At 37.8% G+C, this 27,905-nt stretch overlaps 3 protein-coding genes and 3 pseudogenes across 3 annotated transcripts; 4 read left to right on the top strand and 2 right to left on the bottom strand.

Annotated features, from left to right (window-relative positions):
* Positions 1–97: 97 nt before the first annotated feature.
* On the bottom strand, positions 98–6,131 carry CFM2 (CRM family member 2). Its single transcript, XM_086241108.1, has 13 exons — positions 5,393–6,131; positions 4,678–5,209; positions 4,473–4,603; positions 4,022–4,318; positions 3,777–3,933; positions 3,334–3,626; positions 2,799–2,858; positions 2,631–2,687; positions 2,412–2,528; positions 1,766–2,242; positions 1,452–1,683; positions 1,076–1,206; positions 98–914 (listed from the first exon to the last, which is right to left on the bottom strand). Exons 1-13 carry the CDS (start codon positions 6,080–6,082, stop codon positions 696–698), a joined length of 3,393 nt encoding a protein of 1,130 aa, XP_086097234.1. The 5' UTR covers positions 6,083–6,131; the 3' UTR covers positions 98–695.
* Positions 6,132–6,649: 518 nt separating this feature from the next.
* LOC147288652 (Pyridoxamine 5'-phosphate oxidase family protein) lies at positions 6,650–8,988 on the bottom strand. Its single transcript, XM_086241354.1, has 6 exons — positions 8,706–8,988; positions 8,165–8,200; positions 7,545–7,746; positions 7,378–7,456; positions 7,161–7,278; positions 6,650–6,983 (listed from the first exon to the last, which is right to left on the bottom strand). Exons 1-6 carry the CDS (start codon positions 8,876–8,878, stop codon positions 6,947–6,949), a joined length of 645 nt encoding a protein of 214 aa, XP_086097480.1. The 5' UTR covers positions 8,879–8,988; the 3' UTR covers positions 6,650–6,946.
* A 1,378-nt stretch (positions 8,989–10,366) lies between these two features.
* On the top strand, positions 10,367–12,141 carry LOC147288651 (plant viral-response family protein (DUF716)). The gene is made up of 2 exons (XM_086241758.1): positions 10,367–11,661; positions 12,008–12,141. The coding sequence occupies exon 1, from the start codon at positions 10,653–10,655 to the stop codon at positions 11,658–11,660; it is 1,008 nt and encodes a 335-aa protein (XP_086097884.1). The 5' UTR covers positions 10,367–10,652; the 3' UTR covers position 11,661; positions 12,008–12,141.
* Positions 12,142–15,059: 2,918 nt separating this feature from the next.
* LOC147288650 (metalloendoproteinase 3-MMP pseudogene) lies at positions 15,060–16,065 on the top strand (annotated as a pseudogene).
* A 3,953-nt stretch (positions 16,066–20,018) lies between these two features.
* On the top strand, positions 20,019–20,975 carry LOC147288649 (metalloendoproteinase 3-MMP pseudogene; annotated as a pseudogene).
* Positions 20,976–26,928: 5,953 nt separating this feature from the next.
* Positions 26,929–27,900, top strand: LOC147288648 (metalloendoproteinase 3-MMP pseudogene; annotated as a pseudogene).
* Positions 27,901–27,905: the final 5 nt, after the last annotated feature.

The raw sequence follows: 27,905 nt of genomic DNA, 5'->3' as shown, positions 1-27,905 counted from the left end.
AATGGCGGGGCCTGTAAGGTCATATAGTCCATATCTAGGCTGGATGGGTCCACACAAACCGAAATGAAAGACTTCTTGTCGGATGTACCTGAAGAGATGAAATTGAAATCAGGCGGTTTTGGCCTCCACCAGGCTCCAAATAAACACCTTACTCACCAATTTCAGAGCTAGCATTACCCACACCTTTACATTAACATTTTTCTTTCTTTCATGTATGTTTATAAATGTTACAAAAATTCAAAGCTACAGAGGCTGGATATGCTGGATTTACAACAATTCAATTTTAGTCTAATCTGAACCTCAACTCAACCCAAAACCAGCTCTCTGGATTTCCAATGTAACAATATCAGCCATTGGATGTCATGTCAACAGAGCGCCTGTATTTCTCTTCTTGCAGCAAACGATCAATGTATATACAGAGGGTACCATCATCAATTTAGCATACAAGCAATAACTAAAGAGCTAACATGCTTGTTGATTCTTCCAAAATTATCCCCTCAAAATATCCTGGATTACCGAAAAGAAGTAAGCATGGAGGAGTTTCCGGATATCTTCACGCTCTACAGATGATCATCAGCTTTGGTGACTGCTAACTAAGCATTATGGTGAGTGTATGTGCATGCTCTTTACAGTAGACAATGATCAAGGGAGGGATGATTGCAGTGCTACCTTCTGGCACAAGCTTATGTTCCAACCTAAGCACTTCCATCTTCTTTTTTGTGACACTGCAAACCACACTCAAGTCTTATTGCCGCCAAGAGTTCAGGTGACACAGCACCCTTAGTAGCAACCTTTCTCCCCATGTTACCTGCATTCTTCTTATCATTATTGCCAGGATTATCTCCAGCACCCCAACCCCTGTAAAGTATAACTTTGCTAGGCTCCTGGGAGACTAAAACTGCACCTGTTGCTTGCTATATGAGAGAGAGAGAGAGAGAGAGAGAGAGAGAGAGAGAGAGAGAGAGAGAGAGAGAGAGAGAGAGAGAGAGAGAGAGAGAGAGAGAGAATCAGCCAATTTATAATGTAAATGCATAATGGGGAGGAAAAGAAAGAGGAGGAACTTGGGCGTGCTCACCTCCAGTTTAAAAACCACTTCCCTGACTGAGGTTCCTTTTGCTCTGCCTTTGACATTCACTATGGCAAGAGGATGCTTCTCAAAGTGCGCCTTGATTGCTTTTGCAACACCAGTTACAATATTGTTTCTCCCTACAAAATGTTGAGGTCTCATAAGGGGTAGCAGTATATATAATTGCTGTATAAAAATGTAAGGTTCCAAACTTTTCTGTCGTTACAATTAACTTATATTAACTACTAATGTAGCAGTATTAAGCATATACAAATAATGGGAAAAAACAGTGGTGCCAAAGTTGTAGAAGTTTCCTACCAAATAAACAACCGTTTTAGCATGATAGACTAACAATAAGAGGGAGGGAAAATGGAAATAAAATTACCAACTGCAAGCACAGGCCGTTTTTTCATCTTGAGGGCTTGCTTTCTCAGAAGAAGCCTCTCGTTGTTGGAAAGAGGCACAGCTCTTGAAGGCAACTCATTTAAAATATTTCTTACCATTATTGGGACTGACGGTTCTGATTCACTATTGCCAGACCTACCCGATGAGTCCATGACCTCATTATCAGAAACATGATGCTGCTCAACAAATGGAGAATTGCTCAAACCATATGACTGAAACATAAATCATACACCATCAGGAGTTGCCAAATGAAAAAAGATCATGAATACAAACACACATAGGACTTCATATTACCGTAACATCTTCAGGGTAAGATGTAGAGACGAAAGCTCCAACTTCTCCATTTATATCCTTGAACAAATTTGCATGGGTTTCATTTGTAACTGGTTCATTTGAAGATCCTGGCTCATCTTTACCAGTCTCATCTTCATCGCAGGTTGAAGAGCAACTAATCACCTTATCTTGTTGTGTGGCTAATTCGTTCACCACAGCACTCATTCCATCATTTGAATTCATAGGAGTCACATGAGCTTCTTGTTTATCTCTAGCTCCAACTTCTCCATTTATATCCTTGAACAAATTTGCATCGGTTTCATTTGTAACTGATTCATTTGAAGATCCTGGCTCAACTTTTCCAGTCTCATCTTCATCACAGATGGAAGAGAAACTAGTCAAGCTATCCTGTTGTGTGGCTAATTGACCATTCACCACAGCACCCATTCCATCATTTAAATTCATGGGAGTTGCATGAGCTCCATGTTTTTCTCTAGCCTTGAAAAATAAAACATGCACTATTTCAGACGCCAATTTTGAAGAAGATACTAAGAAGGATGTACTAAATATTTAAACAGAATGAACACCAAGTCTCACATATTAGCACATATCACTAAATATTTATACAGAATGAACACCAAGTCTCACATATTAGCATACTCTTTACCTCAACATTCTCTTCATGAAAAGCAGGTTCAACAGAATGAGAGAAAGAACCATATTTATGTTCAGCATCTGATCTCAAACATTCTTCTGATTGGACATAGTTCACCTCCTCTGCGACCTAATTTTTATGCCAAAACTGTTAATTTTATCTCAGCTTATAACATTTAATTTGGTTTGAAGGGCATAGAAGTACATACACAAGAGATAGCTCACCACTCACCAGTTGATTTCCTGATTCATTAAGGGAGTGCAAATTGTCTGCCTCTTTGTCTTTACCCTGGTTCGAGAAAATAATGCATAATTTTCCCCATTTCAAATGGGCACAACTGGAATAGGATTTTGAAAGAGAAAAGGATAAATAGAAATATAGAAACACAGGACAACTCACCACCAGAAGCTTCAATTCATCTATGTTTTTGTCAAGCCTTAAAACATGAAGTTTCAAGGACTGCAGGTCAAAACGGGAAAAAAAGAAAGAAAGGAGGAATCAGATGCTGAAGTAGATATGAAAATGGAGAGAACATAAAATGGGAAATAAACAAATAAATATGTCAATAGTTTGTCTTCAAAATATAGAAGTCTAGATTGAGCAAAGATCCTTATAATAAATTTTACATGTCAGTGTAACTAAGTACTTCACTTGACAGGTCCACCGTAACCTTTTAAAGCAGAGTTCCAACCAAAAAGGCCAACCCTTGTCATCAGTTTATAGGGGGGGATCACCTTGTATGTGTTTAAGTCTTTAACTTGGCCATGGAAAATTATGGAATTAGATCACTTGGCCATCAATCCATTCTCTTTGAGGCAGGGTGTGTGGGGGAATTTGTATTTAAAATTTTTTTAAACAGTTTAAGCTGGAGGAGACGGGTTGATAATGGAAAATAGCTGAAATGCACATGAGAAGCTGGAAAAGCAAAGTTTACCTCACGGCGCTGTGCCTCAATAGAACGCTTCATTGCTTGTCTTTTACTCAGAAGTGTCTGAGGTCTCAAACTAGCAGGCCGGCTATAATTTTTTCCACGATACACAATGATTGCATAACCCTTATTCACTCTCTCCACTGCCACTAGAACCCCACCACTTTCTGCCTCTAAGGTTTGTGCTACTTGGTGAACAGCTGCAATGCTTTTCTCATTAGCTATTATCTTAACAAGTTCCCTATACTTCCAATGAAGATGCATGTTTTCAATTGTCCCATCAAATACTCCTCGTCTACCTGAGCAATAAAAGAGAATACTTATCAGAACCACTTCGAAAGGAGCCACATATTTTGATGGATTTTCAGTATGACCTGTGATTTAATCCTAAAAGAGGAAATAATCATGTAACAACTGCTGAGTTAAAGTAAGAAAATGGCATAACTCACCTAACAGTAGGAAAGGCTTCATTCTCAAGCCAACCTTCCTTAGCATATATCTTTCTTCTTCAGTTATACCTTCTTTATCTATTTCAGGTTGTTGGGGGGTCTCTGCTTTTTCCAGTTCTGCTAGAAGTTTCTCTGCCTTTGCTCTCTTTTCTAAAGCCTGTTCATTTAACATATGCCATTTGTAAAACAAAAATGAGCTGACCCAGAAATCACCTAACTGTAGCATCTAAAAAAAAAAAACATACCATGGACAATTTAATGCTAGTCCTATTGACAGCTGCCTCAGTAGACTTTAGCTCTCTTTTTTCAGATGGAAGGCCTATTTTATGATCATAGGTCCGGTCATGTTTATTTTCTGGGCCAGTCCTGGGTTCAAGCTCCTGTACAGTTGTAGCTGACGTACTAAACTTTTTCTCAGTATGTATTCCAACCTTCCTCCGCTCTTCTATGGCAGACGAAACTGCAGGCGGAAGAAAATCCTTTCCCCTGTACAAAACAATAAATTCTCTATCCCGAGCAATCAGAGTTCCTCCAGTCAGCCTCTGCAACAGAGTACATTAATTAAAAGTAGCATTACGAAATAGGAGTCCCAAGCCAACTCAGTTAATTATAAAACGACAAGACTACAAGCAATGATGTATTAGAGTTATAATAGATAGGTAACATTGATGAGATATTCCCAAGCTTATCTCCAACCTTTAACTCTTCAGCCATCATCTCGCTATTAGTATTCTGTACCCCCCTTTTAACAGCTATTTTGGCAATCTCACATCTTTCCCAGAGCTTGACAATGGAAGCAGCCAAACCTTGAAGATTCCTATTTCTGCCTGTAAAAAACAAAAAGCTAGTAACCAAATGTTGGCGAGAGAACAAGAGTTGAAACATTATAAGCCAAACTCACCCAATGCAAAATGACATGGTAATGGTCGACCAAGTCTCCTCAATATGGTCATTTCGTCATCTGTTAGTTTAGGTTGTACAGCATATGGAAGAAGGCGGAAAGGTCTCCTGTATCCAGGAACAATGGCAGGTAGAAGGTCAGCATCAACAGGTAGTGGTTCATAACCCCACCAATCAGTAAATCGCGGCCCCAGTCCCTCTAACAAGCGGTCAGCTTCTTCTGCAAGTTGTGCCTCGCCTGGCAGTTGAAACCTATATCTATTTGGCAAACCGACACCTTGTACTAAGGATGGGTGAGCTCTTTCATTGGTTGGACTTGGTATGGAGGAAGAAGTTACTTCATTTCTGTTGGATGAACGGCTCATATCTTCTCCATCGTCGATGTGTGCATCAGGCAGTTCGTTACGGGAAGTATCATTCGCCAAATCTTCATGCACTTTATCAGACAAAAAGTAAGGATACTTATAGTTCGCTCCCCTATACAATACTATCTTACTTCCAGACCTCCAAACAACCAACCCTCCAGTTTTTCTCTGAGAAAGTCAGAACAACTAAAATTCAAAACCATAATTCAACAAGTGGGTTGCTTTTATACTGTATAAAGAATGAATATCCAATTAAGTGATCATATTACAATGTGAAAGCGAAAGCATTGCAAAGGCCAAACCATGAAATTCAAAAGAATGGTGACTTAAATAGCCAAAATGAAGCCTAACCTCCAACAAATCATGAGTCCTCTTCATGTTCATCCTACACAAATCCTCACACACAATCTTGACAACCTCGGACCGCCGCCAGTTCTCGTGAATTCCATTCACAATTCCTTCAGTAATCCCAGCCTTTCCAACCTTCAGCTTCTTCTTCAGTCCAATCCCAACAGTCCTCAGCCTCCTCAACTCGTCCTCCGCCAAACTCAGCTCCGCCAATGTTGGCACTCTCTCCTCCCTTTTGCCCTTACTCTCCTTCTTCTCCAATTCCCTCTGCTTCTTCACCTCCCTCCTCAACTCATGAAACCTCGAAATCGCTCTGCCCGTGCCCGGTTCCGGGACAGGGTTCTCGGGCGTGCTCCAGCTGGAATCGAGGGTGTGCCCGACCCGGTACTTGGGCAATTTCTCCGGCAGGGGAACAAAAATTTCTCCGGCAGAGTTGGTAGCAGGTTGGGGTTTGGGTTTTTGGTTATTTTCGGCGAACCCGAGGCTCCGGAGCTTTTCGGCGATACGCTGGATGGCGGACTTGGGTGCAAGGGTTTGAGAATCGGTGGTGGAGCTCCGGATTGTGAATTTGGGGGGTTTAGGATTTTGGGAGAGATGGGTTTTTGGGAATAAAAAGAAGGGAGAAAGTGATTGGTCTGTTAAAGAATTTGGCGGGAGTGAGGAAGTGGGAAAGTGAGTTAGACGAAGCAACATTTCATGGGGTAGACGAAGATGAAGAGTGCTCTGTTCCAAGACTTCAAGTTGAAGCGGGTGAACGTTAACGAGCCAATTGTAAGTTGTAACGACTATCTATCCCTATCTTTAATCACGTGATTCGCGCATGGCCTCCTTCGCAGGAGTGTAGGTCTATTTGTACCCACCTTTTTGCTCAGTATACCCATCTAAAAAGTTGTCAATAATGTGACTTTTTTACCCTTTTGAGCAGGCAGTACATATTTTCATGAGTAATGGTTCATCTCTTTCACTGTCCATGTCCTTCCCATAGCCACCATGGTGGACTACTTTTAAAAAAAAAAAACAAAAAACCTTATTTTGCAGTCTTAATTTTTGGGTCTAATGTTTCACTGGTATTCAACCAACTTCTCATCTCATCGACATTCAAACATTATGTCATTGTGATGACATTCCCCAAAGCCTTCAAAGATTATATATAAATGTAATTACACTGATAGCATAGAGGGTTGCAATGTATTTCATCTGAAATACTAAGGGTGACTTTAAGAAAGTCATAATCTTGATTTGAATCGACCAAATGAAACATACACACTGATCAAGCGATAAGTGAAATAAGCCTTTTACAAGACATCGAAAACATCTCTGAGAATACAGTGTCAATTTACCTTTTCAGCTTGTAACAGAGAAGATTAATTAAGGTCCATTGTACAAACAAATTATTATCTCCTATCATTCTACCAGATAATAGGATATTAGGATGGCACATTTTTGTGACCATTTACAGAAAATACAGACTATACAGTTGTCTCTTTTAGTTTACAATAGTCATTATACACAATTCAAATGCAGATCCAACTTATAAACATGCAAGAGGGATCACAATCAGATGAGTAATCCCAGAATGAAGGCCTGTTCTGTCCTGTAGATGGCAGATACCCATTTTCAGGAAGTAGAAAAAGGATCAGCAAATTTAAAATAAGCACTTGAGACATGAAACTAAACTTCTTCATTCAGATATGAATATATGACAGTACATTTATTTTTAGTATGCTTTTGCTATATGTTAGCTACTGTCTATTACTGCTTTGACACTCACATTTTGGGATGAAGGTATTGATCCACAGTGAGAGGTTTCGGACCACCAAACCAATCAATCAAAAAGATATCCTCAATCTCTAATTTGAAGAACTCGAAGTTGTGATCCTTGGGCCAGCCTGAAACCATCCAACAGAAACAAGAGTCACTTTAGTTTGTGAGCAAAAGCTGAATGGACAAATTATGCTCTGGCCACATATCAAGTGTTGTGTAATTACCCTTCATCTCTGGATGCTTGGAGAACAAGGCAGTTTTAGCAAATTCTGTTTCTTTGGGATCTTTATCAGCATACTTCAACTAAAATGTCATATATTCAAGGTTAGTTTTCCTTTTATCTCTTCTTTCCTCAGCATATATAATAAATAAAGTTTCTGTTTCAACACACCTTTCCTGTAAGTGTAATCTTTGCGCAGGTTGGATTCTCAGGGTCTATCTTGCCACAAGTTCCAATAGGATGCTCACTAATTGTCAATGAAGCCCTGTGGTCTTTCAGTGCATTTCTTGCAGTGGGATCAAGAGTTGTCAAGTAGAAGTATGGGATACCACTACCTTTCCCAGGTTTCCCATCGCTGAATGAAACCACATTCCTGCATTGTATTTTGATAATTATTTTGACTGAGAAACAAGAATTTGAGGCAAACATATTTAGAGCCTTATCGTGACTCTGTGAGGCAAGGCACAATGAATGAATCTATTCAAACTTAGAATCACAGAGGGAAGAAAATGGTAATATACATGACGGACACACTGTCATGTAAATAAGAATAGAAAGGAAGAATGGAAACTAAGAAATAGGAGTTTATGTCATGCCTTGAGCCAACAAGCAAGATATCGTTTGTTTTGGGATAAAATTGGCTCATGAGTCATGAGTGTGAACACAAGACACACAGAAACTAGCACTCAGAATTATATCCAAATAAAGCAATTGAAAGTTTAAAGACATTGACAAAGTAACACAATAATATTGTTAAGAATAAGAAATTCAGAATAAAAAATAAAACTTACCCAAAGGGTGCTCCTCCCAAGTCACTTGAGATGGTGCTGTGAAAACAAAGGGACAGGTAAGCTTCAAATTTCCAGTCTAAGTTTTCCAAACACATGAATTATATTTGGATCTTAATGATCCAATGATGTTCAGTTAAATTCAAGAACAAAAGAACACTTGTCTATCTTTTTGCTTTACAGAAACCATTATACAGCAATAAGTCAACCAAAATTTTGGATGTATCTGAAAGCAATCAACCCCTTGTTTTCATTTATGCACAAATGAAAGCAAGGAATCCTTCAAAAACCCAACCATGTTTCACACACCCATTTGAGGTTGGCAATCACATAGCCAAATAGACCAATAAAAACCAAATCAAATCATACTAATGGGTTCTTAATCAGTAATCAAAAAATAAAAGAGCAGATAATCAACCCAGCAGCCAATTATTCTAACAAATTGAGCCCCTAATTAGCAAGAAAACATGTCTTCATACTTGTAGGGTGTAGAGCAACAGTAACAATATGAAAGAGAGAGAGAGAGAGAGCAAGAGAGATTTACTTTAAGACACCCCAGGAATTCTGAGAGACCAACCAACGAGCAGTGGCAGCAGCATTATCTGGGTCGGGTTTCTTAAGTGAGAGCAAGCGTCCATGTACGGGTTCTTGGATACCCAACAAAACAGTGACCAGGTAGATTGCATAAACAAAGTGAACAAGCCCTTTGATCTTCATGTCTCTTCTTTTACCGTGGTGTTTGAGTAGAGGGAAGGTCAAGCAGTAGATTAAGATATTGTGTATAGGACTTGTGCATTTATACACGATAGCTTAAAGGCTCACGGTCCAGCTACCATTGTGTGTTCCTTCAGTTTAACAAAACGGATAGGCCAATCACAAAAACAAAAATAAAATAAAAGAAAAAGAATACGCGGAGGTTATATCTTCTGCAAGCGGGTGTAGGGTATGAGCGGATTCATGTCCCTTTTGGACCTTTGGTTGTATAAAAGGCTAATCGGTCTATCAATTTTTTTTTTCTTTTTAATGGTTCATACAACGTTCAAACACTCCAATTAAATTGTTATAGTCATTGGTATGTAGTGACATAGAGCGTTCAAATACGAATTATATTGTTATATTTTTTAAAGAATAAAGTAATTTTTGTATGAACTTTCTTTATTTTAAATGTATTTGTATTGGCTCATAAGCTCATGTGTTGCCGGAGAAGAAGGTAATACAATTGTTTTTTCTAGTTAAAGAGTAAATTGGTTGTTAAAATATATTTTTCTAAAACACCACATATATATTGATAAAATGCTTATGACATTCCCAAAAGAGCCTAATCCCTTGTACAAACTTAAAGCCAAGATAAAGTAGCCATGATCCTTGCATAGAAATACATCTTTTTTTTTTAGTGAAACGTAGGAAGAACCAAAGAAAACCATCATGCCAAAAAAAGGGCAACAAAAGTAAAAATGTTCGGAAAAAAAAAAAATGAAAAGTTGCAGAGATGGTTAAAGAGTTTGCAGAGGGTCCCGCTTATTGGATTGGGCCTATCAGTTATCACTTTAATCCGGATAACGCCTTTATCCTATCCGGCCCACGTTTTTCTTCCTCTGTCTTTTTCCTTTAATTTTTAATTTTTGGCTTTTTTGTAAACTTTTAAATTTTTGTTCGACTTTATTTTCGATTTCATAGAATTGTCGAGGTGCAGCTTGTAGAATAATCAACTCAAAAGTCACAACCAAAAAAGCACAAATAAATAAAAGGAAAAAATATATTAAAAATGGGCTAAGAAGATCCCAATCAATTATGTTGGGCTTCACAATAGGAGATTTTGATCGGGTCCAAACAACTTTATTTTGGACTTAATTCCTCTTTCTTTTTATTTTTTATTTTATTTTCTGTTTTGATTTTTGATTTTTGCTTTTTGGGTCTAAATGGTTTCAATAATTTTCAATGTTGAAACTCAAAAAAGCCTTCAATTCCTCTGAAATAGTGAGGGTGGCTTCACAATAACCACACAAATGTTTCTCTCATAAAAAGTACTAATCTTTACAACTCATTATTACAGAGAGCATGACAATTTACCTTTACAACTTATAACAGAGAAAATTAAGGTCTGTTGTACAGAAAAGTAAGAGAAGTGTAATAGAAAAAAAAAAAAAAAAAAGATTTTGAATTGGGCTAAGGAGATGGAGGAATGAACAGGCCCAGGCCCATAGATAGTGCACAAGAACCCAGTTTATTGTGCTTCACAATTGGAGAAATTATAGGGTCCAAAATTGAACAGCTTACTACGTACCGGAGACAGATTCACGGAAGCACCAATGCGAATCAACCAACCCAAAAGTCAAACTTCTCCATCTTACAATTGTCAATGGAAACAGACAAACAAAAACAGAGTCGGACTCTGACAATTGACGCAATTATCGACAACAACAAGAACCCGACCGTCTCAGAAAACGAACGCCATTGGAGACCTTCAAGATCTCCGTACTGAAGATCAAGAATGGGGTTTCTCACTTTTGCAGCCGCCGCCGGCGGTCTGATTCTGATGGGTGCGTACGAAACCATTTCTTCATCAACCCAAAAGAACCCAAACCAAGATTCAACTCCTTCGTCACCTCTAGCTTCGATTCAGACCAACCAGTCTTCACAATCTTCAACCTCAAGAAAGCAAACGACGCAGTCTCATGCGTCGTCTATCTATTTCCTCCTTGCTTCTGTTATGTCCTTATTGTTCATCCTCAATTCTTTATATTCATTCTTTGACGCGCTCGACTCACGCGATCGAGTCGGCTCGGCTTTACAATTACAATTACTAGCAATCGCCTCGCTCTTCTTGCTCTACGCAATCATGGGTCTCCTGGTAAACTTCACAAATTCCACTTTGCTTTGTCCATTGCTCAGTTTGGTTGGTCTTTTCGCTTTTGTTGAAGAGTTTATGTTGTTTTACCTCCAAAGGAAAGACACAAGTGGGATTGAGAATCGGTACTTTGATCTATTGCTTGTGCCAATCGCTGTTTGTATATTCTCCACCATGCTTGAACTCAATCACCCAAAATTGAATTACCCAAAATTGGCTCGTGGGGTGGGGTTGGTTCTGCAAGGAACGTGGTTTTTGCAAATGGGTATTTCGTTTTACACCAATTTGATAGCTCATGGGTGCTCATTGCACGAAAAGAGTAGAGGGAATTACACGATCAAGTGTAAGGGACACCCTGAGTATCACAGGGCTAGAGCCATTGCCACGCTTCAGTTCAATTGCCATCTTGCTTTTCTTGTGGTTTTGGTTGCGGGAGTGTACTCAATTATGGCTAGGAGAAATGGAGACCATGGTGATTTTTCGAGCTATAAGCCACTTGGCGTGGAAACGCACCAATTTGATAATCATGGCCAGTTTACTTTGGATTCTGAAGATGATGATGATGAAGAGATTAAAGAAGAGAGCAATGTGGCAAAGTACAAGGCAGGTGAATTAGAATTGGCTGTGAATGGTAATGGTTCTCATAAGTGAGGTAAACCTAACCAATTTTGATATGGTGAAATTGGTTACTCTTCAATTTACTTTGTATAAGTGAGCTGGGATACTCTTCTTCTAGTTTTCAGTTATGTAGATTTGATCTTAGTTCTATGTGATACATCGTGTTGCGCATTCAGTTTCATCCATTGACTTGCTGAACTTCATTTCCATTGTTGTTTTATGGGTTAGATACTGATATTGAGTAGTCCTTTGAGACTCGGCGTATTTTTTATAGCTAGATATTCTTTATGGACGAGCCTATTTGGATGCCTGTGTAAGGAGTTGGAAAAATGATTCACACATTTGAACAGATTTTGTGGTTTTCAATCTTTGGTTTTAAGGTTCTTCAATCTTTGCTCTGGAATATTGATGTCCTGATTCTATGCGAGACAGGGAAGAAGATTTATGTAATTCATTAATATCTTTGATGTTTAAGCTGGAAGATTATATAGGAGCAAATTCAATATCTAACTTCCTTTTTTATTTAAACAAGTTTCCCAATTCCTAATTCAGTAATAAAGTCTATATGAAGTGCCATTACTTATCTAATGGAAGCTATTCTTTGGAAAGATACCAAAACTCGATAGTGAAACCGATAAGAAAGGAATGAAATTAAAAAAAATAGGTTGTGCTGATTCTGCTGAATACTTGGACTTTAGTTGGAAAATCCCCTGTTTTATACTTTCAGAGAAACCAAGAAAATAAGAAAACTTGACAACTCAAAAAACAACAAATTACCTGCAAAATGACTCGGTTCCTAAGTGGTGATGAATGTTCAGCCTAAGAATTCAGTCACTCAACAACAATGAGTCTCAGCCTAAGAGCAGAGGTAAATGTTCATACTCATGCAACTCATGGTTGAAACCTCGGCTTCAACCATGAGCTATCCATGAGTTGCATGAGTATGAACATTCATCTATGTTTTCTTAGGCTGAGCCTCATTGTTGTCAAGTGACCTGTTGTAGAAAGAGGCTGAGCCTCATTTTGTTGTTGAATGACCTGCAGGAGAGGCACGTACCAAAGAAGATCTCTATATCAATATCATTTTGGTACATAATCTCCTTGCAGTGTTTTGCCTCCTCCTGGTACTCCCTGCCTCTTCAGTACACGTCTGTCCAAACTACGGTAGGGAGCATAAGGAGAAGGCAAAACACTGCAAGGAGCTTATGATGTTGAAGTATGTTCACTGTGAAAAATATAAGGGGGTTGATCATTAGAGTGAGTGAGAGAGAATGTGAAAGGGTAATACTGAGTCTGCTGGTACTACTTTTATAGAATAAAGAGTAAATTTTAGTTGGAGTCTTCTTTCTACTTAACTGCAAATTGTTTTTGATAGTTAGTTTAACCAAAAGGGGTGGATCATGACAAAGATATGGAAGAGTTTAAAATGGCTCAAACAATAGCATGCCAATGGTCTGACTTGAGTTTGCCATGCCAAGCAATAGCATCGCAATGATGTGGCCTTTAGAACTTTACCATGCGAATATGGTGTGCCTTAAATTGGTGGACCAAGTCAATACCAAAACCTCTACCTGAGTTTGAAGGCTGACACAGAGACCAGACAGTGAAAGAGGGCGTGCACTGATGAGCAATTGATGAGGTGAAATGCTACTTTCAAAAAGCAATTGATTACCTTAACCTCCATGATTCAAGTATATATGTATGAACAATCTCACTGATGAGCCTGCACTGAAAGTGTGTGTGCCAAAAAGTTTACCATTTGATGGTAACGAGTTTAGCAAAATGGTTTCACATCATTCCTTCAAATTTCATTACTGATGGGAAGGGAAAACGAGATAACCAAGAGATAAAAGCTAGTGTTCAATTCTGGGTTTGCATACTTATAGCGGCATAGGCTGGGCTATAGCCTGGCCTGGCCCACAAAAATATAAAATTTCTACACAAATTTAGAGCTCACAAGTTCCAGCCCACCTGGGCGTCCATCTCCAGCCAATCCCCTACCCTCAGGCCCAGTATCGCACCCCACTCATTCATAGAGTGTGATTTTTGAGAATTTTGAGAGGTGTTTTTATTTTTTCTGATACCAGTTAATATAAATATTAGGCTTCAGACAAATATATATATATTTATTAGGCTCTGAATATATTCATTTATTTTTATTATACTTAGGTCCCCCAGCCCCATTTTTCCAACTACGCACCTAACTGAATTCATGCACTCCATTCTATGTAGTATGTACATGTATGATATTACCTCCATATTTTCGACTTCATTTCTAGGAAATTACGTACCTCCAAAAAATAAGAAAACGCACGTTTAATTCTCCATTAAGAATTCACATGACTGGAGCTAGCTAGCTAGTCCCAGAAGCAGGCATAATTGGGATGATGGCTTCAACTTACTATATATTTTTCTTTTCCCTCTTACAAACTACGTACCAGTTAAAATACGTTGGCCCGCCAGCCCAAATTTCCCAACTCTTCCCCTAACTATTGGACTAATTTTTGTGTGGGACACAGTTCTATGGCCTCCTCCCACAGTAATATGGATTCACAATCGACATGTCTTGTGAGGAATTCTTTTTCCAGTAATATTGATAGCTGATGTGGCATCACCAATATATAGGACGATTATTGGTCCCAAACCTTCTTTCCTCTGTGTTGATGATTTCACCTATGTTGATGATTTCATATGCATTAATAACTATCTTTCTTATAGAAAAGTTTTTCTCCTCTCATAATAATATGAATTTTATATTATGAGTTCTATATCATTGTAAGAGAAAATCCAATAGTACTATAATATGGAATTGTGAATTCCACATCATATATTGTCCCATTGTATACAATACGTACATATATGTATTACGATATGTTAGTACCTAATTCATCTTTTCTAGGATGTTATATGTAGGGACAATATCGATGTCTATACCTCCATTACCTTGACGCAAGTTTGGAATTTAGGTCTTGTTTCATCCATATGTTGATGCTAATTAGTCCTTAATAATATGTATATATTCCAGTTAAGTATACTTAATTAAGTTGTAAGGCAATTTACAAGAGTCTTCCTACAGTCTCCCTTGGAATGACTTGACTTAATTAATGTAATACATACCGTATACTCCGAGTTAAGAATTAGTCTCTTAGGTGCATGTGTACTTCACATTTTTCTTCTTCGATTCAAATGATCATCTAGAACCTCGAGACCAAGCTATGGCAGACGCTATTCAAAGTCATTCTATTACTGTGCAATATGCATGGAAGACTCAGCTCAATGTCGAAAACGATCCCAATGATTAATTAACATTGCATCACCAACTTTTATTATATTATATATTCTCATTACAGGCCTATAAATAGCTCCAAAATATTAATGTTCTGCACATCCAACAATCAAGTATTAATTCTTAGTACGTACGTAGTACAAGAAATGGCATCAAAAAGCACCCTTTCTCTCTTCACATGCACTCTCCTTCTCATCCTCCTTTCTCTCTTTTCTCATGCAACTTCATCATCATCACATTCCCACAACAAAAAATCATCCTCATTTGAGTTCCTAGAGCATCTCAAGGATTGTCACAAGGGTGACAAGGTCAAAGGCATCCAAGACCTCAAAAAATACCTTGAAATGTTTGGTTACTTGAGCTATACCAACCACCCCAACAATACCCATTATTCCATTAATGATGATGATTTTGATGACTTGTTGGAGTCGGCCATTAAAACATACCAGCTCAATTATCACCTCAAGGCCACTGGAACTTTGGATGCCAAAACACTCTCAACAATGATGAAGCCTCGCTGTGGCATGGCGGATATCGTCAACGGTACCACGTGGATGCGATCGGGGAAGAAGAAGCACCACCATGGCAACCATGGTTCCGTTCACACAGTAGCTCACTATGATTTCTTCCCTGGAGCCCCAAAATGGCCTTCCACTAAGTACCACCTCACCTATGGTTTTCTTGCTGGCACCCCAGATGGGGCCAAGGGCCCTGTTTCACAGGCTTTTAAAACGTGGGCCGCCAACACCCACTTCACATTTAGCCAGGCCCAAAGCCCTGAGAACGCCGACTTGAAGATTAGTTTTCACAGTGGTGATCACGGAGATGGGAGCTCGTTTGATGGCCCAGGTGGGATCCTGGCCCATGCTTTTTCACCGTCAGATGGAAGATTCCACTACGATGGTGATGAGTCCTGGTCTGCGGGGCCTTTGCAAGGTTATTTTGACTTGGAAACGGTGGCGTTGCATGAGATTGGGCACCTTTTGGGACTTCATCATAGCTCGGTTGAGGGAGCTATCATGTTCGCCTCCATCCCAAGTGGCATGACCAAGGGTTTGCATGGAGATGATATTCAAGGAATTAAAGCTCTATACAACTCTTGATTGGGAAGAAAATTTTCATGTTACGAGTATATATATTTATTGTCTCTATCTCTCTTATTACGTGATATATTATGTGATAAAAGTTATAGACACTTAAAGAAGTATACATTCCGTAATATGTAAGTTTCTTTTCTTGGTCATGATTTAAGAGTACTGAATTTGAGATTTGTAGTTTTCACTTTATTATACATTTTCCATTTATCAATAACGTACCTCACATGGAGTGTACTGAGATTTAATTTTTTGCAAAATAAATAAAAGCTGTACCAGTTTATATGTATATGCCTACTCAATTAGTCATTTCCCTTCCCTCAATTAGTATAAAACATGGAAAACCATTTTTCTACTTTCAAAGAAACCAAGAAAATAAGAAAACTTGACAACTCAAAAAACAAAAAATTACCTGCGAAATGACTCGATCGGTGCCTAAGAAGTAAGAAGTGGTGATGAATGTTCAGCCTAAGAACTCAGTCACTCAATAACAATGAGTCTCAGCCTAAGAACAGAGATAAGTGTTCATACTCACGCAACTCATGGTTGAAACTTCGTCTCCAACCATGAGCTATCCATGAGTTCCATATATGAGTATGAACATTCATTTATGTTTTCTTAGGCTGAGCCTCATTGTTGTCAAGTGACCTGTTGTAGAAGGAGGTTGAGACTCATTTTGTTGTTGAATGACCTGCTGGAGAGGCACGTACCAAAGAAGATCTCTTGATCAATAATTCAATATCATCTTGGTACATAATCTCCTTGCAGTGTTTTGTCTCCTCCTGGTACTCCCTGCCTCTTCAGTACGCGCCTGTCCAAACTAAGGTAGGGAGCATAAGGAGAAGGCAAAACACTGCAAGGAGCTTATGTTGTTGAAGTATGTTCACTGTGAAAATATAAGGGAGTTGATCATTAGAGTGAGTGAGAGAGGATGTGAAAGGGTAATAATGAGTCTGCTGGTACTACTTTTATGGAATAAAGAGTCTAAATTTTAGTTGGAGTCTTCTTTCTACTTAACTGCAAATTGTTTTTGATTAGTTAGTTTAACCAAAAGGGGTAGATCATGACAAAGATATGTAAGAGTTTAAAATGGCTCAAAAAATAGCATGCCAATGGTCTGACTTGAGTTTGCCATGCCAAGCAATAGCATCTCAATGATGTGGCCTTTAGAACTTTACCATGCCAATATTGTGTGCCTTAAATTGGTGGACCAAGTCAATAATACCAAAATCTCTACCTGAGTTTGAAGGCTGACACAGAGACCAGACAGTGAAAGAGGGCTTTCATGAGGTGAAATGCTACTTTCAAAAAGCAATTGATTACCTTAACCTCCATGATTCAAGTATATATGTATGAACAATTTCACTGATGAGCCTGCACTGAAAGAGTGTGTGCCAAAAAGTTTACCATTTGATGGTCACGAGTTTAGCAAAATGGTTTCACATCATTCCTTCAAATTTCATTGCTGATGGAAAGGGAAAACGAGATAACCAAGATAAAAGCTAGTGTCCAATTCTGGGTTTGCATACTTTCAGTGGCATAAGCTGGGCTATAGCCTGGCCTGGCCCAAAAAATAAAAAATCTCTACACAAATTTTAGAGCTCACAAGTTCCAGCCCACCTGGGCGTCCATCTCCAGCCAATCCCCTACCCTCAGGCCCAGTATCGCACCCCCCCAACTCATTCATAGAGTGTGATTTTGAAGAATTTTGAGAGAAGTGTTTTTTTTTTTTTTTTTTTTTTCTGATACCAGTTAATATTAGGCTTCAGACAAAAAATATATATACATATATATATATATATATATATATTAGGCTATGAATACTTAGGTCCCCCAGCCCCATTTTTCCAACTACGCACCTAACTAGAGTTCATGTAGTCCATTCTATATTTCTATGTACATGTATGATATTACATTATTACCTCCGTATTTTCGACTTAATTTCTAGGAAATTAGGTACCTCCAATTTTTCTATGATGATTCATTATTTCCTTGCTATAAAACATTAACTTTGACCAACGAACTTTAAACTTTTGACACATATTTGGAATTTTGGTCTTGTTTTCTTGCGTTTCAGTCAGTCAGTATGTCTTATAAGTTATAATCAACGACTAATATCTCTCCTTAATTGAAGGAGTGGGGCAACTGATGAAAGAGTCTTCCCACAGTCTGCCTTATAAAGAATGACTATTGATTCCTTTAATACTTGACGTGTGTATATATATATATATATATATATATATATATATATATATATATATATATAGGCTCCTTCTGTTGAGGTATACCTCAACTTAAATAAGTTGAGGTATGACCTTGTTGGGGCCTACACGAGTCCTTTTGTGTCGATCCGAACCGTTCGCAAGAATCATCTTCATTGATAGATCATCTTTGTAAAAAATTAGCCAAATCGGAAATCATTTGCCTATCTAACTTTGATAAAACAAATTGACGGTTTCATCGAAACTCCCGGCCAGTTAAGAATTTAGTCTCTTAATTAATTGTTGCTTGTTCTGATTTGTTTTTCTTCCCATGCATATATGAACTCAACTCAAGACCTAGCTAGTAGTCAAAGTCATGATCGATCATATGATTCATATATATTACTGTGGAAGACCTAGCTCAGTGGTGGAAAAAGATATGATCATTAATTCTATATAAAAGTTCATAAAGGAAGGACAAATATTTGATAATTAATTGTATCAATTATGTTATCTATTACACGCTAAAAAAAATATTAAAAATATTTATCAATATCAAAAATAAATAATTAACTTTGGGTCAATTGAGACATCTCACCTCCACATTTGATTAATGTAGTGTCCCATTGTTGTTTTACAAGTGATAATATGGTCAGCCTGTCTGCAAATTCAATGCCTTCAAAAAATGGAAAAAGGCACCTTTCATTCTCCATTAATAATTCACATGACTGGAGCTAGCTAGCTAGCTAGTCCCAGAAGAGGGCATAATTGGGTTGACGGCTTCAACTTACTATTTTTCTTTTCCCTCTAACAAACTACCAGTTAAAATACGTTGGCCAGCCAGCCCAAATTTTCCAAATGTTCCCCTAACTATTGGACTAATTTTTGTGTGGGACATAGTTCTATGGGCCCCCTCCCACAATAATATGGACTCACAATCGACATGTCTTGTGAGGGAAATTTTTTCCTGTAATATGGATAGCTGATGTGGCATTACCAATATAGAGAACGATTGATCCGAACTTCCTTTCTCTAAGTTAATAACTATTTTTGTTACAGAAAATTTTTTCTCATTGTTTGAGATCTCTCTCACAATAGTATGAAATTCATAATTGTGAGTTCTACATTATTGTAAGAGCAAATCCAATAATATAATATGGAATTCATAATTTGTGAATTCCCGTCATTGATTGTCTCATTGTATACAATACGTACATATATGTATTACAATACGTTAGTACCTTCATTTTTTCTAAAATGTTATGTAGGGATGTCGATGTCTGTACCTTCATCACCTTGACGTAAGTTTTAAATTTAGGTCTTGTTTCATTCATGTGTTGATGTTAATTAGTCCCTTTTCTGACCAAGATGTTAATTAGTCCTTATTAATAATATGTATTCCAGTTAATTATACTTAATTAAGTTGTAAGGCAATTTACAAGAGTTTTCCTACAAACTCCCTTAGAATGAGTTGACTTAATTAAGTTAATACTTACCGTATACTCCGAGTTAAGAATTAGTCTCTTAATAATTGTGTTCTTCACATTTTTCTTCTTCGATCCAAATGATCATCGGGAACCTCGAGACCAAGCTATGGCAGACGCTATTCAAAGTCATTATATTACTGTGCATGCAATATTGAAGACCCAGCTCAATTAATAATGAAAACGATCCCAATGATTAACGTATACTGCATCACCAACTTTTATTATATTATATATTCTCATTACAGGCCTATAAATAGCTCCAAAATATTAATGTTCTGCACATCCAACAATCAAGTATTCTTAGTACGTACGTAGTACAAGAAATGGCATCAAAAAGCACTCTTTCTCTCTTCACATGCACTCTCCTTCTCATCCTCCTTTCTCTCTTTTCTCATGCAACTTCATCATCATCACATTCCCACAACAAAAAATCATTCTCATTTGAGTTCCTAGAGCATCTCAAGGATTGTCACAAAGGTGACAAGGTCAAAGGCATCCAAGACCTCAAAAAATACCTTGAAATGTTTGGTTACTTGAGCTATACCAACCACCCCAACAATACCCATTATTCCATTAATGATGATGATTTTGATGACTTGTTGGAGTCCGCCATTAAAACATACCAGCTCAATTACCACCTCAAGGCCACTGGAACTTTGGATGCCAAAACACTCTCAACAATGATGAAGCCTCGCTGTGGCATGGCGGATATCGTCAACGGTACCACGTGGATGCGATCGGGGAAGAAGAAGCATCACCATAGCAACCATGGTTCCGTTCACACAGTAGCTCACTATGATTTCTTCCCTGGAGCCCCAAAATGGCCTTCCACTAAGTACCACCTCACCTATGGTTTTCTTGCTGGCACCCCAGATGGGGCCAAGGGCCCTGTTTCGCAGGCTTTTAAAACTTGGGCCGCCAACACCCACTTCACATTTAGCCAGGCCCAAAGCCCTGAGAACGCCGACTTGAAGATCAGTTTTCACAGTGGTGATCACGGAGATGGGAGCTCGTTTGATGGCCCAGGTGGGATCCTGGCCCATGCTTTTTCACCGTCAGATGGAAGATTCCACTACGATGGTGATGAGTCCTGGTCTGCGGGGCCTTTGCAAGGTTATTTTGACTTGGAAACGGTGGCGTTGCATGAGATTGGGCACCTTTTGGGACTTCAGCATAGCTCGGTTGAGGGAGCTATCATGTTCGCCTCCATCCCAAGTGGCATGACCAAGGGTTTGCATGGAGATGATATTCAAGGAATCAAAGCTCTATACAACTCTTGATCGGGAAATTTTTATATTACTTATATTACGGGTGTATATATTTATTGTCTCTATTTCTCTTATTATGTGACATATCATATAATACAAGTTATAGATACTTAAGAAATATACACTCCATAATATGTAAGTTTATTTTCTTGATTATAATTTAAGAGTGTTCAATTTGAGATTTGTAGTTTTCACTTTATTATACATTTTCATTTATCAATAAGTTACCTCACATGGAGTGTACTGAGATTTTAATTTTTTGCAAAACAATAAATAAAAGCTGTACCAGTTTATATATGTATATGTCTACTCAATTAGTCATTTCCCTTCCCTCAATTAGTATAAAACATGGAAAATCCCATGTTTTATACTTTCAGAGAAACCAAGAAAATTAATAAGAAAACTTGACAACTCAAAAAACAAAAAATTACCTGCGAAATGACTGGTGATGAATGTTCAGCCTAAGAACTCAGTCACTCAATAACAACGAGTCTCAGCCTAAGAACAGAGATAAGTGTTCATACTCACGCAACTAATGGTTGAAACTTCGTCTCTAGCCATGAGCTATCCATGAGTTGCATGAGTATGAACATTCATTTATGTTTTCTTAGGCTAAGCCTCATTGTTGTCAAGTGACCTGTTGTAGAAAGAGGCTGAGCCTCATTTTGTTCTTGATGAATAATTCAATATCATCTTGGTACATAATCTCCTTGCAGTGTTTTGTCTCCTCCTGGTACTCCCTGCCTCTTCAGTACGCGCCTGTCCAAACTAAGGTAGGGAGCAGAAGGAGAAGGCAAAACACTGCAAGGAGCTTATGTTGTTGAAGTATGTTCACTGTGAAAATATAAGGGAGTTAATCGTTAGAGTGAGTGAGAGAAGATGTGAAAGAGTAATAATGAGTCTGCTGGTACTACTTTTATGGAATAAAGAATCTAAATTTTAGTTGGAGTCTTCTTTCTACTTAACTGCAAATTGTTTTTGATTAGTTAGTTTAACTAAAAGGGGTAGATCATGACAAAGATATGTAAGAGTTTAAAATGGCTCAAAAAATAGCATGCCAATGGTCTGACTTGAGTTTGCCATGCCAAGCAATAGCATCCCAATGATGTGGCCTTTAGAACTTTACCATGCCAATATTGTGTGCCTTAAATTGGTGGACCAAGTCAATAATACCAAAATCTCTACCTGAGTTTGAAGGCTGACACAGAGACCAGACAGTGAAAGAGGGCTTTCATGAGGTGAAATGCTACTTTCAAAAAGCAATTGATTACCTTAACCTCCATGATTCAAGTATATATGTATGAACAATCTCACTGATGAGCCTGCACTGAAAGTGTGTGCCAAAAAGTTTACCATTTGAAGGTCACAAGTTTAGCAAATTGGTTTCACATCATTCCTTCAAATTTCATTACTGATGGGAAGGGAAAACGAGATAACCAAGAGATAAAAGCTAGTGTTCAATTCTGGGTTTGCATACTTACAGTGGCATAAGCTGGGTATAGCCTGGCCGGCCTGGCCCTAAAAAATTTCTACACAAATTTTAGAGCTCACAAGTTCCAGCCCATGGCGTCCATCTCCAGCCTATGCCCTACTCTCAGGCCCAGTATCGCACCCCCTCCCAACTCATTCATAGAGTGATTTTGAAGAATTTTGAGAGAAGTGTTTTTTTTTTTTTTTTAATTTCTGATACCAGTTAATATTAGGCTTCAGACAAAAAAAAAAAAATATATATATATATATATAGATGAGTGTTTTAAAACTAACTAGTTAGCAAGTTAATACGAAGCTAACTATGCTTTTGGGACCACCACATAACTAATCTCATAATTCGAACCGTCAATTATTTAGGTTATACTTCAAAGATCATCATTACAAAAAATCAACTAAATCATAAATCAGTTAGTCATTTAATTGAGATCAAATAAATAGACGATCAGTGTTTTCGATAAAAGCATATAAATAGTTGTTGTTATAATCAAATGACTAAATGATTTCCGAATTTGGAGATTTTTTACATGGATGATCTTTGAAGTAGGGCCTAAAAAATAAACGGTTTGGATTTTGAGATTACATTGTGCGGTGGGCCCAACATGATGGTTAGCTTTATATTAACTTACTAATTAATTAGTTTTAGAGCATTCTTTTATATATATATATATATATATATTAGGCTATGAATACTTAGGTCCCCCACCCCCATTTTTCCAACTAGGCACCTAACTAGAGTTCATGTAGTCCATTTTATGTACATGTATGATATTACATTATTACTCCGTATTTTCGACTTAATTTCTTGGAAATTAGGTACCTCCAATTTTTCTATGATGGTTCATTATTTCCTTGCTATAAAACATTAACTTTGACCAACGAACTTTAAACTTTTGGCATATTAATTTGGAATTTTTGTCTTGTTTTTTTGCGTTTAGGTCAGCACTACACCATTTTCCTCTTAAATCCACTATTGGTTTATGTTATCTATTGATGCATTAGCAACTAAAAATTGGTTTGAAGGGTAAATAGCTACCATGCAGTCACTCTTAGGCTGCTGGTTGCAGAGAAAGGGGTGGCAATGTGGCTACCCAAACCAAATTTTTGGAATGGTGGAGTTTGGAGACCAGCACTGCTGACAATTTCTGCCTCCACCAATGTTGCAGGCAGTTGCAAATAGAGGCTCACCATTTTGCAGATAGTTGCTGTATTGGTGAAGAGCAACTTGGATTAAAAGAATGCCTCCATGGACTTTGGTGACTAAATAATTAATGGATTCAAAAAGCATTTTCCCACCAAATTAAAATTGCAGCTATTTGAATTGCACTTTTTCAGTTCTGTGCTATTTGCAGATCATTTTAACCCTATTATTTTCAAATGGTGTTTGCTGAAATTTGTATTGCAGCAAGAATTATGCAAAAAGTCCGACCACATAACAATAAGTCATTTGAATCTTACATTACAGAAAATAAACAGAAAGGTACATATTTATATATTTAACCTTAATCTTTACATAGTAGGAATTTCACAAGTGTTCCAAACACTGATTTAACAAAGATCATTACAGGAATATAGGTCAGCTATCTAGATTACATCACACATTCCCTAATATATTCTACTGATCTCAAAAGACTGGAAGTAGCTTACTCGAACTCAAATCACCTTGCTCATGGATTAGCTGACCTCTAATAATGAGCATATAACAAATACATAAATCTACAAGAGAATCAAAAAATCATATTTCAGAGTGAGAAACATGCCATTATCGAAGTCAAAAGAGTTGCTCAGCAAACATTAAACCAAATCAAAATGTTTATATAAAAAATCATAAATGAAAATTAAGAAAACTAAATAGAGAAACTCAAACTTTAAAAACAAAAAACAAAAGACAAAGAAACCTGTTAGTTTTTGGGCTTAGATTGAGTAGATCTTGCAGATTGATGTCGCCAAAAATGGAGGAGGAGAGTCGCGGTTGTTAGGGTTTCGAACCGCCGCCTAGGGTGGTCGTCAAGATGATCTGAAAGCACCCATCAACTCAGAGCGACGAGCAGGTGAAGATGAGAGTGGTTTGACATACCTCCATCGCCGGAATAATGTAATCGCCGGCAAAAAGGAGGTTTATGTGTGACTTTAAATCATGTCGATGGCTGGGTGTTCGGGTCGACGAAGACCAGAGGAGGAAAGATGAGAGGGAGATGAGCATTTTGGTGGTGGTCCCGTCACCATTGGAGGCCGGACGGAGGTGGAGTCTCCGGAGAAGACTCACGGCAGAGAAGAGAGAAGTGAGAAAGAGAGGTGCGGCTGTGTTGAGGAGGAAAAGAGAAAGTAATTGTTGTAGATGGGTTTTTAACATTTTATAATAAAACCCTAGGTTGCAAATTACAATTATAACTTATCACAAAAAATTTTAATAAAATATGCAGTAGGATACTATGAAATAAATTTATAATTTTCTAAATAGATTTTCAAAAGTTTTGAAATTCCACTATTTTTCCAACGTTTAAGTATAGGTGCAATTGCAAATTCCTGTATAGGTGCAAATTCTAACTAAATTTGGTGAACGTTCTATTACCTACTCCCACTAATTTTCTATTTTGGTTACCATTTTTGTTTAGCCACTTATTAGTCAACCATTGTACAAATTAGTGGATGCTAAGACAACTATTAACTCCACCAAAAATTTTAAAAACAACTAAAATATTAATTGGTGACTCAAAAAAATGTCATTTGTCACTAACTTCAATCTAGTTTCAATTTAAAGTGGCTTTAAGCCATATTTGTTGTAGTGCAGTCAGTATGTCTTACAACGACTAATATCTCTCCTTAATTGAAGGAGTGGGGCAACTGATGAAAGAGTCTTCCCACTGTCTGCCTTATAAAGAATGACTACTGATTCATTTAATACTTGATGTATATATATATATATATATATACTCAGTTAAGAATTTAGTCTCTTAATTAATTGTTGCTTGTTCTGATTTGTTTTTCTTCCCATGCATATATGAACTCAACTCAAGACCTAGCTAGTAGTCAAAGTCATGATCGATCATATGATTCATATATAAAATTATATATTACTGTGGAAGACCTAGCTGAGTTGTGGAAAAAGTTATGATCATCAATTCTATATAAAAGTTCATAAAGGAAGGACAAATATTTGATAATTAATTGTATCAATTATGTTATCGATTACTCGCAAAAAAAATATTAAAAATATTATCAATATAAAAAATAAAAAATTAACTTTGGGTCAATTGAGACATCTCACCCACCTCCATATTTGATTAATGTAGTGTCCATTGTTGTTTTACAAGTGATAATATGGTCAGCCTGTCTGCAAATTCAATGCCGGCCTTCAAAAAATAGGAAAACGCACGTTTAATTCTCCATTAATAATTCACATGACTGGAGCTAGCTAGCTAGTCCCAGAAGCAGGCCGGCATAATTGGGTTGATGGCTTCAACTTACTATTTTTCTTTTCCCTCTAACAAACTACCAGTTAAAATAGGTTGGCCAGCCAGCCCAAATTTTCCAAATGTTCCCCTAACTATTGGACTAATTTTTGTGTGGGACATAGTTCTATGGGCCCCCTCCCACAATAATATGGACTCACAATCGACATGTCTTGTGAGGAAAATTTTTTCCTGTAATATGGATAGCTGATGTGGCATTACCAATATAGAGAACGATTGATCCGAACTTCCTTTATGTGTGTTGATGATTTCACATTAATAAGTTAATAACTATTTTTGTTACAGAAAAATTTTTCTCGTTATTTGAGATCTCTCTCACAATAGTATGAAATTCATAATTGTGAGTTCTACATTATTGTAAGAGAAAATCCAATAGTATACTATGGAATTCATAGTTTGTGAATTTCCATCATTGATTGTCCCATTATACATAATACGTTAGTACCTTCATCTTTTTTAGAATGTTATGTAGGGATATCGATGTTTGTACCTCCATTACCTTGACGCAAGTTTGGAATTTAGGTCTTGTTTCATCCATGTGTTGATGTTAATTAGTCCCTTTTCTGACCAAGATGTTAATTAGTCCTTAATAATATGTATTCCAGTTAATTATACTTAATTAAGTTTTAAGGCAATTTACAAGAGTCTTCCTACAATCTCCCTTAGAATGAGTTGACTTAATTAAGTTAATACTTAATTACCGTATACTCCGAGTTAATTAAGAATTAGTCTCTTAATAATTGTGTTCTTCACATTTTTCTTCTTCGATCGATCCAAATGATCATCTGGAACTTCGAAACCAAGCTATGACAAACGCTATTCAAAGTCATTATATTACCGTGCAATATGCATGGAAGACCCAGCTCAATGTTGAAAACGATCCCAATGATTAATTAACATTGCATCACCAACTTTTATTATATTATTCTGATTACAGGCCTATAAATAGCTCCAAAATATTAATGTTCTGCACATCCAGCAATCAAGTATTAATTCTTAGTACGTACGTAGTACAAGAAATGGCATCAAAAAGCACTCTTTCTCTCTTCACAAGCACTCTCCTTCTCATCCTCCTTTCTCTCTTTTCTCATGCAACTTCATCATCATCACATTCCCACAACAAAAAATCATCCTCATTTGAGTTCCTAGAGCATCTCAAGGATTGTCACAAGGGTGACAAGGTCAAAGGCATCCAAGACCTCAAAAAATACCTTGAAATGTTTGGTTACTTGAGCTATACCAACCACCCCAACAATACCCATTATTCCATTAATGATGATGATTTTGATGACTTGTTGGAGTCCGCCATTAAAACATACCAGCTCAATTATCACCTCAAGGCCACTGGAACTTTGGATGCCAAAACACTCTCAACAATGATGAAGCCTCGCTGTGGCCTGCCGGATATCGTCAACGGTACCACGTGGATGCGATCGGGGAAGAAGAAGCACCACCATAGCAACCATGGTTCCGTTCACACAGTAGCTCACTATGATTTCTTCCCTGGAGCCCCAAAATGGCCTTCCACTAAGTTCCACCTCACCTATGGTTTTCTTGCTGGCACCCCAGATGGGGCCAAGGGCCCTGTTTCGCAGGCTTTTAAAACTTGGGCCGCCAACACCCACTTCACATTTAGCCAGGCCCAAAGCCCTGAGAACGCCGACTTGAAGATCAGTTTTCACAGTGGTGATCACGGAGATGGGAGCTCGTTTGATGGCCCAGGTGGGATCCTGGCCCATGCTTTTGCACCGTCAAATGGAAGATTCCACTACGATGGTGATGAGCCGTGGTCTGCAGGGCCTTTGCAAGGTTATTATGACTTGGAAACGGTGGCGTTGCATGAGATTGGGCACCTTTTGGGACTTCGGCATAGCTCGGTTGAGGGAGCTATCATGTTCCCCTCCATCCCAAGTGGCATGACCAAGGGTTTGCATGGAGATGATATTCAAGGAATTAAAGCTCTATACAACTCTTGATCGGG

Source organism: Dryas octopetala, chromosome 4 (genome assembly GCF_963921425.1).
Source record: "Dryas octopetala chromosome 4, drDryOcto1.1, whole genome shotgun sequence".
Classification (NCBI taxonomy): Eukaryota; Viridiplantae; Streptophyta; class Magnoliopsida; order Rosales; family Rosaceae; genus Dryas; species Dryas octopetala.
The sequence above is the reverse complement of the archived record's forward strand: the minus strand, read 5'-3'. Positions and strand labels throughout refer to the sequence as shown.

Bases quoted from the DNA above. Each gene is read 5' to 3' on its own strand.
- LOC147288652 (XM_086241354.1), bottom strand. From the start codon at position 8,878: ATGAAGATCAAAGGGCTTGTTCACTTTGTTTATGCAATCTACCTGGTC. The intron at 8,201-8,705 runs GTAAATCTCTCT...TTGTTTTCACAG, and splicing joins AATTCCTGGGGTGTCTTAAA to CACCATCTCAAGTGACTTGG. The intron at 6,984-7,160 runs GTGAGTGTCAAA...TGCCATCTACAG, and splicing joins CAATACCTTCATCCCAAAAT to GACAGAACAGGCCTTCATTC.
- CFM2 (XM_086241108.1), bottom strand. From the start codon at position 6,082: ATGTTGCTTCGTCTAACTCACTTTCCCACTTCCTCACTCCCGCCAAAT. The intron at 5,210-5,392 runs GTTAGGCTTCAT...TGACTTTCTCAG, and splicing joins GGACTCATGATTTGTTGGAG to AGAAAAACTGGAGGGTTGGT. The intron at 4,319-4,472 runs GTTGGAGATAAG...ACTCTGTTGCAG, and splicing joins TGATGGCTGAAGAGTTAAAG to AGGCTGACTGGAGGAACTCT.
- LOC147288651 (XM_086241758.1), top strand. From the start codon at position 10,653: ATGGGGTTTCTCACTTTTGCAGCCGCCGCCGGCGGTCTGATTCTGATG.